Source organism: Camelina sativa, chromosome 12, assembly GCF_000633955.1.
Source record: "Camelina sativa cultivar DH55 chromosome 12, Cs, whole genome shotgun sequence".
NCBI classification, from domain to species: domain Eukaryota; kingdom Viridiplantae; phylum Streptophyta; class Magnoliopsida; order Brassicales; family Brassicaceae; genus Camelina; species Camelina sativa.
This window is the reverse complement of record NC_025696.1, coordinates 6,999,795-7,012,627: the sequence shown is the minus strand read 5'-3', so window position 1 is coordinate 7,012,627 and position 12,833 is coordinate 6,999,795. Positions and strand designations below refer to the sequence as shown.

The window sequence follows — 12,833 nt, the reverse complement described above, 5'->3', positions numbered from 1 at the left end:
AAAAAAAATATTTATTTATAAACTAAAAAAACTATACTAATCCAATTAGGATGATAACTCTATTATTATAAATCCAATTGCGTCTATTTGTATCATTTGTTAAAATTGGCTAGTCTTCTTCAAGTGAGAACAAATCTTCTACGTGGCCTTTAGTTTAAGACAAAATTGATTCTGACATTGGTTTAGTTTAAGACGAAATACAATTTTGTACTTTTGTTAATAAAATCTACGTTATACTAATAATATCTAATCTTGCTTGTATGGTTGGGCAAAGCCAAACGAAGACACCTCTCTAGTGGAGGTGGTGGTGACTATGGTAAAACTGACTACTGTTGGTTGAAAAATGGTGTTATTTTAAGAGTCTTGTGTTCGTCATTTACCATTTGTCCACTAACAATTTTAATCTAGTCCGTCCAAAACAACATTGGTACCTAAACAATATTTGTTTTTTATCACTAATTTCAGTTCTAATTGTCATTTTTTGTCATTACTAATGGGTTACTCTATTGGGTTTAGTTACCATTTATGGAGAAGGAGAATAGAAAAAGGAGAAGCATGAAACTATTCCCCGCTGCAAACTCTTCAACAACTATTTTCCTTTACACCAAACGAGAGATAAAAAGACCTCAAAACCAAGAATCAAGACAATTCAAAAACGAAAGCTGAAGCCAGAAAGAAACCTGAAAATCTCTATCTCCCAACGGTCTTTATCTTAGGACATAGATTCATTTTCTCGAAAAAAGGAAAATAATAGAAAAAAAATTAAAAGAAGAGACGCAAGTATGCACAATGCCTAACCTTTCCCACCTACTACAATATGTTTGGGACCTGTGAGTCCAATCTCTGCTGCAACTCTTTTACCTTCTCCGAAAGCTCTATCTTTTGCTCTTTATAGCTCCTTAGTAGATAATCCTTCCCTTCTATAACCTCTTTAAGCTCACTCACTTCCTTTTTCAACATCTCTACTCTTTCTCCATCCCTTGATCCCTTTTCCTGTGACTCATAGTTGCTTTCGCTGTCCATAAACCCGTTCACATGGCCACTCCATGGTGCAACGGGAGATGTCTTGCCATTGCTACCTGCGCCGCATCCCACGCTGTGATCAGCTATCGCCTTTCTCAGTCTCTGGACTTCTCTTTCTGATTCAAATAGGTCTCTGTTCATTGTGTCTAGCTGTTCCTGGAGATGGCTAGAGTGTGCCGTCTGCGCGTTGTACGAGTTTTGCAGCTCTAGGATCTGTTCCTGCATTTCCAGTATCATGTCATCGCGTCTCTTCAGCTGTTGCCTCAGTTTCTGTATTACTTCTCGTTTGCTGAAGATATCTGAGCTGGTTTCAGAAACGCAGGGAGAATCTGAGCACGTCGAATGGTGATTGTATGGTTTTGGGGGAAGTTCCAGGCGATCAGGAGAAGTAGCCCACATGACTCCATTCTCTTTGCTAAATGATGGAGCAGGAACTGTCACAAGAGGCAGTGAAGTGTCAGATGCGGATACCATTTGCTCGTTTGTCACCTCTTTTCCCTCCACATTCTCACTTCCTACAAAAAAGAGAAGCAAAGTTTGATGAGATCCAAAGAACCAAAAGAACTCATTTCTAGATACAATAGTACAAATCTTGTGACTGTGCTTCACCATTTCTTGGACAATGACAAATCTTGTAACTATTGTTAGCATTTAGCAACTAGGCACAACCATCATTGGAGAAAATCTGCTTGCCTAGTTGCCAGCTTCATTTACTAAATTTTACTAAATTTCACGCATCATCGTTTCACTTCACATGTTGATAAAAGGAAACCTAGTAAGAGATGACGCAAGACCAAGACACTAGCATACTGTGTTTGTTTAGTGGCTTAAACATGAGAAAATTCTTCCATTAGAACAGAAAGTTACAAAGTCACACCTGGAATGGAGCGGAAGCAATCATTACTGTGTGCACAGGAAAAGGTGTTAGAGTGCAAGCAACAGCTTGTAGATTTTTGCCTCTCAGATGCTCCTCCATTGGCTGCACAACAAAATCTCATTAAGAGAGACAAAAACTACAACCAAACTATAAAACATATGGTAAGCAACACAGCAATAAAGTAAGTAAGTACCTTTTAAACCAGAAGAGCTATTCGATTGAGGTTTCCAATCAAGTGACTGCTTAAGCTTGTACCCAAATCGAATAGACAATGTGCTCAACAAGGCACCCCCAGCAATTAGTATCCAATTAGGGCCTTCACCACAAAATTTATCAGCTCGTTGATGCTTGGAAATGCCAGATCTTCGTGTACTCATTGTAAGAGAAAGTCAAAAATGTCTCTATCATCCAAACATAACCTACATTGATCACCAGAAGATGCAAGAACAAAATCATCATTAATGATCAGAAAGAAAATAGACGAGAATTGTGGTTTACACACAAGAAAAACAACCGGTACACAGTTTTGAAAATACACCAAAAAATGCTTTAAAAATACAAGATTCCAAAACCTACATTAAAAAATATACAAGATATTGAGCCCAAAGGCAACATGTTTTAGGCATTATCTCGAATCAACCAGAGAAGAAAAACCCAATAAAAAACAAAAAAAAATCTGAAAAAGGGGTTGGAGTCATGTGGTATTGATTCCAATATGGATCAAAAAGGACAAACCCATGGAATCAAGCTCTAAAATCAATAAAATGCAACAAAATAATCGAGCTAACCTGAAAGAGAGAAATCAAAATGTGGATGCCATGGGATTTTGATTTAGACGTTAAAAGTAAACTCTCCTGAGCTAATAGAGAGAGAGAGAGGCACACGAAGAGATACTTGACTTGAACATGAAGCAAAATAGTAAAAATAAAAAGGACCCTTAATACTTTGTAGATAGAAGCCCCATTAATTGCTACCCAAACTCAGACTCAACACAAAACAATCGCAATCAGAACGAGAAAATAAAAAAAAACGAATTACATAAATCCGACGGAACAACTCATATATATCCACAGAGCGAAATAGGACAAAGAAAGGAATCGGAATACAAACCTCATAGAAACCTTAAAAAGAAATGGTAGAGGATTAGGGCTCCATAGCTTCACTTATCAGACTCCAGCTTGACTTTTTTTAAAGTGTGTGTGTGTAGTGGTCTCTGCTCCTCCACAATCGAAAAATAAGATTCCGAGAAGAATCGTTGAGTCTCCGGCGATGGATATGACTGTTAAAAAAACCCCAACAGAGAGAAATAAAAGTGGAGGGGAAGAGAAGAGACGGCGCCTCCTCACACAGCTCCCCCTTCGTTTTTTTTTTCGTTTTTCCTAATTAAAAAAAAACTGTTTATTTAATTTATTAAAATAATAAAATAAATAATTAAAAATCTCCGCACGCGTCAACCACGTCCCATGGATGACGCTCACGGTGGTTGAGACTTGAGAGACTCTCAGACATTCATCTCTATTTTTTGTGTTTAATAATAATTCAATTCTTTTAAGTTCTTAAGAGTGAAATTTTTTAGATTTGTGTAAGAGATTTGACAGGTTTATCCATGTGTAATTTGCACTTTTACACCTTCTTCTTCTGTTGATTATTATTAATCTATTCTATTTTTAGTCTTAGTGGTGGAACACAACTAATAAATAACTACCAGCTGGATGGATATATATATATATATATATATATTATATGGTTGATTGATCTATGTGACATTTTTCTTCCCTATGTGACAAATTACTAAATTAACTGGTCTTCCTTCCCTAACAGATTTCGAATTTGATAAATTAAATTTAACAAAAAAACAACGAACTTCTAACTGATATAGTCCACATTTCACCCAACTTTTATATGCCTTGAGAGTTGAGACACGACATTTGGATTGAGATTTTCAGATTTCCAATCTTCACTTCACCTACCAGGAGAAAGAAACCAAAAGGAGAGATTCAAAGCCCAAAGCTAAAAACAATCTAATCAAAAGAGAGCTTTTCCTCGGAGAGTTCATATTTCTTTCTCGAGAAAAGAAAGAGAAGTAGTAGTAATAAAGAATGCACAATGCCTAACCTTTCCAACCTACAATATGTTTGGGAGCTGTGAATCCAATCTCTGTTGCAACTCTTTTATCTTCTGCGTAAGCTCCATCTTCTGCTCTTTATAGCTTCTAAGTAGATAATCCTTCCCTTCTATCACTTCTTTTAGCTCACCCACTTCCTTTTTCAACATCTCTATCCTTTCTCCATCCTTTGATCCTTTTTCTGGTGACTCGTAGCTGTTTTCACTGTCCATAAACCCGTTCACATCACCACTCCAACCATTATTGCTACCCACGCAGTGGTCTGCGATTGCCTTTCTCAGTCTCTGAACTTCTCTTTCTGATTCAAACAGATCCCTGTTTGTTGCGTCTAGCTGTGTTTGTACATGGCTAGAGTGTCCAGTCTGCGAGTTAAGCGAGTTTTGCAACTCTAAGATCTGTTCTTGCATTTCAAGGATCATGTCGTCACGTCTCTTCAGTTGTTGCCTCAGTTTCTGTATTACTTCTCGCTTGCTGAAGATGTCTGAGCCGGATTCAGATACACAAGGAGAATCTGAGCACGTTGACTGGTGATGGTATGGTTTCATGGGCACATCCCGGAGATCAGGAGAAGATCCCCACATGACACCGCTCTCTTTGCTATATGTTGGAGTAGGAACTGTCACAAGAGGCAGCGTGGTACTGGACGCGACCATTTGCTCGTTTGTGGCATGATTACTGTCCCCATTCTCAGTTCCTGCATTCAAAAAAGAAGCAAACTCTCAGAACATCCACACCAAAACCTTTCTGAAACAGAGTTGAGTTAAGCTGAGATTAACATTCTGAGATAATCATAACGCAAACTCATCATCGGGGGATACTTCTTCCATAGTTGCCAGCACAATGATGCAAGTAGCTTCTTAAAATATGACTCATGAACATTCAATATGCAAGAAACCAAAAGCTACAAACTTGTAAGAACCATCTCCATATTCTATCAACTAATTAACAACATCTCAAAAGATCTTTTTAGCAAGCCCAGCAAGAAACTGTGTGGAGTCAAGATTAAAGTATAGTACAAAAAAAAAGGCAGCTGTAAGAATAACAAACTCACAAACTTCTCACCGGGAGTGGAGTGGAAGCAACAATCATTACTCCTTTCACAGGGAGATGCATTAGAATGCAAGCAGCATCCTCGAGATCTTCCTCTGTCAGATGTTGTTCCATTGGCTACACAACAACAACAACAACAACCCTCCAATAAGATAAGAGACTATACAACTGAATACTAAGGACATGTAGTATATAAGCAGTAAAACCAATTAAGTACGTTTTAATCCACCAGTGGCATTCAAATGAGGTTTGGAATCAATGGACTGCTTTAATTTGTAGCCAAAGCGAATAGACAATGTACTCAACAAGGCACCCCCAGCAATAAGGATCCAGTTAGGGCCTTCACCGCGAAAACTCTCAACCCGCTGATTCCTAGAAATGCCATTTCGTCGTGTTGTCATTGTAAGAGGAAATCAAGTGTCTCTATCATCCAAGCTTTAACCCTACAATACTGGATACAAATTTTGGCACAGAATAAGAGGCCTTGAAATCAAAAACCCAAAGCAAAGGAAAACGACAATAAGCACAGAGAGAGGATCAACAACGAAAATTAGAAACACCAAAAGTGAGGATAATCCCACACGAGAGACGAAAAAATCGGAGCACAAACAAACCTCATCGGAATGAGTGAAATAAATAAATAGTAAAAAACACTGCAGGACAGGTTCTCCCAGAAATTAGGGTTTCTACGTCAAAGCGATCAAGTAGATCGAGGAGACTGACTAATCAAAAAAGCGAAAGTTTCCAGAAACAATTATGGTCACACAAAAAACAAGCAGAAGAAGAAGAAGCTTACCACCAGGCTGTTTTGGAGAGACAGCGCGGCGTTGAGCCAGAAAACCAAAATCAAAGGCCGTTGAAGCCCTCTCTTTTTTTTTTTTTCTATAATCAACCCGCCGTGAAGCGTCCCAAAAAAGAAAAAATGTTGTGTCTGTGTTACTTTTACTTATCGTAGATATTTATTGTCTACTGATTGTAACTAGATATTTTACAGCTCAATAGTAGTAGTGTCAATAGCATTATAACTTCAGTTGTTGCTGTAGCAATCCTTACAACCCGATTGATTAAATGATATGCAGTCTAGTAAGCTGAATGATTGATCTGATTACGAGATTATATTAATATTCAAACAAGGAATAAGTTGTGTTGTGTGTTCCGAAGTTAGCTGTTCCCCTAAAGAACGAACCAGCGTCAATTTATTCTGAACTGATGTATCTCTTTCTCACCTTTCTATATGGATTTTATTTATTTTATAAACAGAATATATATCAGTACTGAGAATTCTATCCCTGAATGGGGGATATTAATGTGATTTGATCAAAAGCGCCGTTGAGTCGACATTTGAACCTTACATACACACATACCAACTTTCTCTCTTACCACAATAACTCTCAGTATCTCAAACTGAACCAACAAGAAAACGTGCTTTCCAGCCAATGCCCACATGCAATCATTGTGGCCACACTGCTCTTTTTCCTTCTTTTTTTTGACCTCCTAAGTACTGCAAAAGAAAAATAACAATATAAAACTACAGGTAACAGAAATATAGATGTATTCGTATTGAACGCTAAAAAAACCCCAAACCCAAGTTACAAGTAAGTACCCATTAGGATTGCCGGTACTCTCCATATAAATCTCATTCTCTTTACAACTAATCACATAGCAAAAAGAAATGTACATGAGCGAATGTTAAAGTCGTAGTAATTAATTCAACTACTTTCTTCTAGATCAAAATTTGATCAACCACTAAATGCAAGGGAACTTACAGATGCTTGCTTTCTTTGCTTAGTCAACTGGGTGCTTATCAATTTGACGAGATGTGTAGTGTGCAGAAAGCAAAAGCAGAGAAAGAAAAGCGCTGGCCACGAATATTGCATCAAACCATCGATGATAGAAATCAAACTGAATATCTCCGCCTAATACATCTGTTATTATCCCTCTGTGTGCCAACAAAACAGCTTTCAGTTATATAATCCACTTTCCATGTTTGGTACAGAAGAAACATGTATATAACGACACATACAGCAATTAGTTTATTATTCTTATCAGTTAACATCAGAGAACTCGCCGTACCTGTACTCATTTCTCAAGCTTTTTCTTATAAGAAGAATGGACGACAAAAAATACATTCCCATGATTTCGGATAGAAAAAGCACAACATTGCTTGAAGATCCACTCCCTACCCTCGACACTGCAAAGAAGAACTGTACAATCGAAAATACTCCCAAGTCATTCACCAAAACTTATATAATAGCATTCCAAACAAAAGCTTTCAGTATGTTGTCAATTATGTTTCAGTAAAATCACCATACTACTGCCAATCAAGTAGTAGCCATCAATTTGTTGTATGGTCAGATTGAAGTTTAATTGAGTGGATCCGTAATGCAGAAGATTGTATAAAGACAAATGGAAGAAATCTTGAACGTTAAAATCAGAACTCACCTTCATCAGATTCGTCAAGAATCCCCTCACTGATATCACGATCAACATCCCAATAAACAACAGGGAAATATACTGAAAATAATAGAGAACGAGACCGAGTCAGACCTAATGTTTGGAACCAATAGACTCATAAGGTAAACTGAGAGCCATATAAGCATTTTTCAAGATAGAAGTCATTAAAAACTCAAAGTCAAGCAAACCTGTGAGAGCAATGCAGCATCTACTCCTATATCAAAAAACTGCAAGAATATACTGATCATCATCGTGACAGGATCTTTTGTGCCCGCCTGTAAATAATCTAATTACTATTCCATGTCGTAAATAAGTAAACAAATGATGATAACGGATGCAGCCATTCATAATAAAACAAGAGAATACCTCCTTGAAAACGACACTCTGTAGAGACTGCAGATAAACAATGGATATAACAGAGAAGTTAGAAACACTGGTTCACAATTACAACTGAGAAAAACATTTAACAAGGGATATTGACGACATTTTCATCTAACGAAACCATTATTCTCCTGAGAACAGCTACAAACTTCACATCCCAGAAAAACACACAATGTAATGAGATCCACAAATTTTAAATCTATATCTACTGAGATCTTTGAAAATATTGTAAGAAACTCTGCATCAAATATCTATTAAACAACTACCACTAACCACACAGAATCCATAATCCATTGTTACATGCATGCGGAAAATTTTAAACAGTCTTGCAATACTAGGATACATAAATAGAGTTAGAAGTACTGAAGGCTAGCACCTCACATAAAACACAAAAAACAAAATTACCTTTAACATCTTATATACACAGTAGATAGAACACGCATAGCCAAGTAAGTTCTGCACATGACCCTTCCAAGTACGAGAAAAAGCAGCAGCATCCTGTAAATGAAATGAAGTTAAATAAGTGCTTATAAAATGTTTATATTACAACATAACAAGACAACCAAGAAATTAACCTAAGTAACAGATAATTTAGTTGAAGATGTCATTGCCATGCCAATGAGTAGAATTCTGAAAATAAATTAAAAACTAATGGCACAGTGCTAAAGGGGACCTTTGCTTGGCGGAGTTCATAAATTTCCAAGAATAGCTGCTTTGACAGCTCTTCTAGACCTTCAACCTCCGCCTCCATTAGTTTGATATCTGTAAAAGAAAAATATTAATGATTCGAGGAAATATCGCCAGATGGTAATTAATATGCTGAGCTAATATCTCATATTATTATATTATGTACACTATAAAATTCCAAGGAAAATACGTGATCCTATGCTTGCCTTAAATCTGGTAATAGGGGGAAAACTGTAACAGGCAACCTGTTTTCTATTGGAACGTCTAAATATTTCAGCTCACTTAAACAAGATGAATATTTAATCTGTCAAATAAATTTAGACAGATAGTGCACATATAAATTCTAATGGCGTCAAAGATAGTGCACATATAAAATCACTCTCTAGGAAGATAATGTTGTGCAGCCACAACTGCATCTGAAACTAAATCATATAAACTGACCTTGCTCCTTTTGGTCATCTTGAACCGACCGCACCACAGTTCCGACAAATCTTCTAAGGAAAGACCTACCCTTTTGATGCTGGAAATCAAAACCACCAGATGATTACTTCCTAAGCTCATTTCAGAATTAGCATAAAGAGAAAAGCTTCATTATGAAATTTCTCAGTCTATGCGGAAAAAATGTCTTTATGGCATTTGACTGATGCATAGAAAAGTGTTATGATAACAACAACCAATTCAGAGCCTGAAGAGCATTATAACATTGAGTACATAAATACACAGATCTAATAAGCATCCCAACCCAAATGCAGAATGGTCAAGAATTTAAAACTTCAAATTATAATCACATATGGGGTATGCTAAAATAGAACAAGGAAACATACCTCTTCCGATACTTGACTTCGTTCCACCTCCACTTGACATAAAATAATTTTCTTCTTCTTAGCTATGCAAGTCTCAATTGATTGCATCAGTTGCCTTTCCAGCGATTTTATTTCTGATCCTTCAATCTCCCTATAGTTTCCAGAGAGAAAAAAGACAGGAAAACGTGCTGTTAGATCACAAAACTTCCCAATCCAGCTAATCTTCTATCGCTGTAGAACCATTTACATCACAGATGATGAATTCAGAGTTCACCTACTTCAAGTCAAAATCTACATAACCATTTGCCTCATCGAAGGATAAGTGTTAAAGTAACATTTTCTGTCCACATCAACCCGGTCACCTTTTTGCTCTCAGTTCCAAAAATAAAGTGGCAATTGACGCATGAAGAGCTAACTATGTCTATCTATTTATTCACTCCAGTTTACGGTGCCATCAGAGGAAAATACTCTATAGATAGCCGCAACAAAACTAAACAGCAAAACCATTACCAGATTTAAGCACAAGCTAGAAGAAAATATAGGAGCAATGATAAAGGGAAGTACCTAATGAAGAGAGATATATAACTGTAAGGCAAATTTACAGCTCCAAAACCAGATAAGACGGCCATGAGGGTCACACCAATGACCCCGATTCTGCTGACCAGTTGAGGCATTGAAAAAAAACCTTTCAAAATAAAAGGGTGTTTAAGGTAAGCAGTCCAATAAGCGGTGATAAGATCTTAAGCATCCAAAACAAAAAGAACTGAGAGCGTTTGTATATATAAAAGCTATTGTCGAGCATAAATGGACAAAAGCATCAAGAAGGCAGGATTATTAATTTACGAAATATTCTGAAGGTATTTTCTACAGTCAAGCAATCATAGTCAGTGCAAACATGCTCAGATACTCCTTTCAAGTGAGAAAAACATTAATCCTACTCCACAAATTTTCAAAAGTACACTTGGTTCATGAATACGTTAATAAGATCTAACTGACACTTAAGATCAACTTTCTTCTTGCCTACACAGTGTTGAAGGGAGAGAGAGGGTGTATAAACTCAAAGAGGTACCTTTGTCTGAAGGCATAGGAAAATGAATGCCCATGCGCCAGAAAGCATAAAGGAAGGCGGTCAAGAATAAAAAGGCCCCAACAGCAGCACGTTCCCTTCTAACACCTGAAATGTGGTGCTATGATATTTAATCGAAAAAAAACTAAAGACGGAAGGATCAATTCCATAAGACAATGCTTATACATATTCTTCCATATCAATCCAAATAGAAACTATAACAATCATCAGGGCCACATACTATTTCTAAAAGACAAACTGATCATATGCAAAAAAGAACTGTTCAACCCAGGTTATTAGCATACATGAAATATTTTAGGAATTCCAAGGACACATGAAATGACACACAATTATCAAAAAAGGAAAAAGGAAGAACATCAATACAATAGGTGGCATGAGGAAAAAGGCTTTACCAGAATTGCGAAGCATCAAATAGCAATGATAATAAGGTAACATGAAAACAAGGAGCACTATCAAACAAAAGAGATCCACCTTCCAGTTTACCATCCTTGCCCTGCAAAGATGAAAGAGTTATATATAGATCCGGTGATATGTCTCCGAACTAAATTGATGTAATTTTCAAAGCTCAATGCAGAACTACATTCACATCCTTGACATATAATGTTAAATGATAAAATTCATCAACGATGCTATACATTATTCAGCATCATAAGTCTTCACATGAATCAATGCTGCATGTATTACTCTCATTCATCAAAACAGTAGTTGCAGAAAAAAATTCTTAGGTCACCAAACGCAAGCCAAAATTCAGCTGTGGAACAATCGATAAAGTAAACAAGCAAGTGGGAAAGGCTTACTCTCTAGATAAAACAGGGATGATTTCGAAGAGAACGAGCTGTAAGAGGTTGCAAGAGAAGGCGAAGACGATGCTGAAAATGATTTGAACCAAGGCTCGCTTCTCTTCGTACTCCTTGTAAAGCCTCCGATTGAGAAACCAGAGACCGGCCGATCCTAACAGACACAGAGATCCCATCACCAGTATCCCCTCGAAGATCGCCCATCCGTAACCCATCTCTCTCCTCTCTCTCTCTCTCTCTCTCTCTCTCTCTCTCTCTCTCTCTCTCTAACAAGGAACAAGTGAGAAATTTTGGATTTCTTTTTTGCCCCAATTTCAAAGCTTGATCCATCAAACCACACTAAACCGGATCTCCGTACCGAATTTATCAATTTCCGGTACAATTACCCAAATTCAGAGACACATTAGTAAATGCCTCTGAATAAAATCTATTCCAACTTGCTAGTCTAATTAAGAAACAAGATCTATTTGCTGCCAAAACAGTAATGTAATGTATGTAAGTATACGTATACTCCTTCAAATATTATCAAGGCCAAAAAAATACAATATTGTCCAATGTCAAAAATACAAAATACAAACACCATTTGGGAACGACTATAAATAAATGGAGAAAATGAAATAAACAATGAAGACAAAACTCTGACGAAAGAAACAAAGCCAAAATGCTAAGATATATGAAAAAACAAGATTTGAGACTCACATGAAGAACAAAGAATAGATTTCAAACGAAAAAAAAATACTGAAGACAGTTTTTGATATGTAAAATTATAACATGGGGGCGATCAACTAGTAGAAGCAAACGCAGCAAGAACGTTAGCTTGAGAAGGCGGTAGGCCACCTATGATTGGCTGCAACTGATTTCCATAAAGCGAGATCAGGTGGGAGAACGTCCTGCCTACTATTGCTTTCACTTCTACTTTTTCCACTGGCGACTCCACTACTTGTCCAAATATTTTAACCAGGTCCGGAACATGAGGAAGGATCTGATTTTGGCAATCAAACAAAAGAATTCACAAAATGCACACACCAAGTAATATTAACCCAAAGTCGAAATTTTTGCTTAGGAATAATATACCTCTGGGTTGGATGCCAAAACTAGAGAATATATACAGCTGTAAACAGCCATGGACTCTTCTTGATCTTCTTTTAGAGGTAGACCTCTTAACAACACTGGAAGTACCTGGATTGTATTATTTAGGGATGAGTACAGTGTTTCCATAAGTTTCAGCAAGTACACAAAAAAAGATAGATGAAACAGGCCTAAGCCCCCTAAGATCATACTTGATTTAGCGGGACTAGTTCAGGATGAACAACTATCATCCTTGCGGTAGCACCTGCTGCATTATCCCTAACAGCAAGCTCTGGTTCTGAATCCCCGAAAAGAGGGGAAAGTTTTCGTAGCACATCACCAAAATATCTTGTATTGAGTCAAGGGAAGACAAATATGGCATGGACTTACAATTTTCTTATGTTCTCCCAAAAGCCCAAGAGAAAACTGAGAGAAATAGTCTTTACGATTAGAGTAGAGTTGAAACATGTAACACGAAAAG

The 12,833-nt window shown here is 37.1% G+C and overlaps 4 protein-coding genes across 7 annotated transcripts in view; all 4 read right to left on the bottom strand.

The window, feature by feature from the left end:
- The window catches only part of LOC104730607, a 5,789-nt gene extending 2,520 nt beyond the window's left edge, over positions 1-3,269 (bottom strand). The window contains exons 1-4 of one of the 2 annotated variants that reach the window (XM_010449800.2): positions 3,011-3,268; positions 2,094-2,319; positions 1,901-2,002; positions 547-1,538 (exon numbers count right to left, since the gene is read on the bottom strand). In XM_010449800.2, coding sequence (XP_010448102.1) covers positions 811-1,538; positions 1,901-2,002; positions 2,094-2,277 — 1,014 coding nt within the window. In that variant the 5' untranslated portion in view covers positions 2,278-2,319; positions 3,011-3,268 and the 3' untranslated portion in view covers positions 547-810. Of the gene's footprint in view, positions 1-546; positions 1,539-1,900; positions 2,003-2,093; positions 2,320-3,010 lie in introns of those variants that run through there. The other variant, XM_010449798.1, reaches the window with a different exon arrangement.
- LOC104730608 lies at positions 3,693-5,995 on the bottom strand. 3 transcript variants are annotated; one of them, XM_010449802.2, is made up of 5 exons: positions 5,872-5,995; positions 5,305-5,526; positions 5,088-5,192; positions 4,016-4,719; positions 3,693-3,866 (listed from the first exon to the last, which is right to left on the bottom strand). In XM_010449802.2, the coding sequence occupies exons 2-4, from the start codon at positions 5,474-5,476 to the stop codon at positions 4,025-4,027; spliced, it is 972 nt and encodes a 323-aa protein (XP_010448104.1). In that variant the 5' UTR covers positions 5,477-5,526; positions 5,872-5,995; the 3' UTR covers positions 3,693-3,866; positions 4,016-4,024. The 3 variants fall into 3 exon arrangements, with proteins under 3 accessions (XP_010448104.1, XP_019089605.1, XP_010448103.1); XM_019234060.1 differs by having other exon boundaries at positions 5,293-5,518; positions 5,872-5,994; XM_010449801.2 differs by having other exon boundaries at positions 5,293-5,526; positions 5,872-5,993.
- LOC104730606 (GPCR-type G protein 2-like) lies at positions 6,307-11,549 on the bottom strand. Its single transcript, XM_010449797.2, has 15 exons — positions 11,285-11,549; positions 10,880-10,980; positions 10,470-10,574; positions 9,965-10,085; positions 9,422-9,551; positions 9,039-9,117; positions 8,584-8,672; positions 8,316-8,408; positions 7,896-7,922; positions 7,718-7,804; positions 7,518-7,589; positions 7,149-7,279; positions 6,842-7,014; positions 6,679-6,726; positions 6,307-6,576 (listed from the first exon to the last, which is right to left on the bottom strand). The coding sequence occupies exons 1-13, from the start codon at positions 11,497-11,499 to the stop codon at positions 6,861-6,863; spliced, it is 1,404 nt and encodes a 467-aa protein (XP_010448099.1). The 5' UTR covers positions 11,500-11,549; the 3' UTR covers positions 6,307-6,576; positions 6,679-6,726; positions 6,842-6,860.
- On the bottom strand, positions 11,775-12,711 carry LOC104733262 (probable importin subunit beta-4; the record flags this gene model as incomplete). The annotated part of the gene is made up of 3 exons (XM_010452853.2): positions 11,775-12,266; positions 12,359-12,463; positions 12,565-12,711. Coding segments are annotated over 3 exons (453 nt in total), but the record flags the coding sequence as incomplete, so codon positions are not given.

Coding starts and splice junctions, on each gene's coding strand:
- LOC104730608 (XM_019234060.1), bottom strand. CDS start 5,476: ATGACAACACGACGAAATGGCATTTCTAGGAATCAGCGGGTTGAGAGT. Junction 5,193..5,292: donor TGCCACTGGTGGATTAAAAC/GTACTTAATTGG, acceptor GTTGTTGTGTAG/CCAATGGAACAACATCTGAC. Junction 4,720..5,087: donor TTGCTTCCACTCCACTCCCG/GTGAGAAGTTTG, acceptor TTTTGAATGCAG/GAACTGAGAATGGGGACAGT.
- LOC104730606 (XM_010449797.2), bottom strand. CDS start 11,499: ATGGGTTACGGATGGGCGATCTTCGAGGGGATACTGGTGATGGGATCT. Junction 9,118..9,421: donor GAAGTCAAGTATCGGAAGAG/GTATGTTTCCTT, acceptor TTTGATTTCCAG/CATCAAAAGGGTAGGTCTTT. Junction 7,805..7,895: donor AGAGTGTCGTTTTCAAGGAG/GTATTCTCTTGT, acceptor GATTATTTACAG/GCGGGCACAAAAGATCCTGT.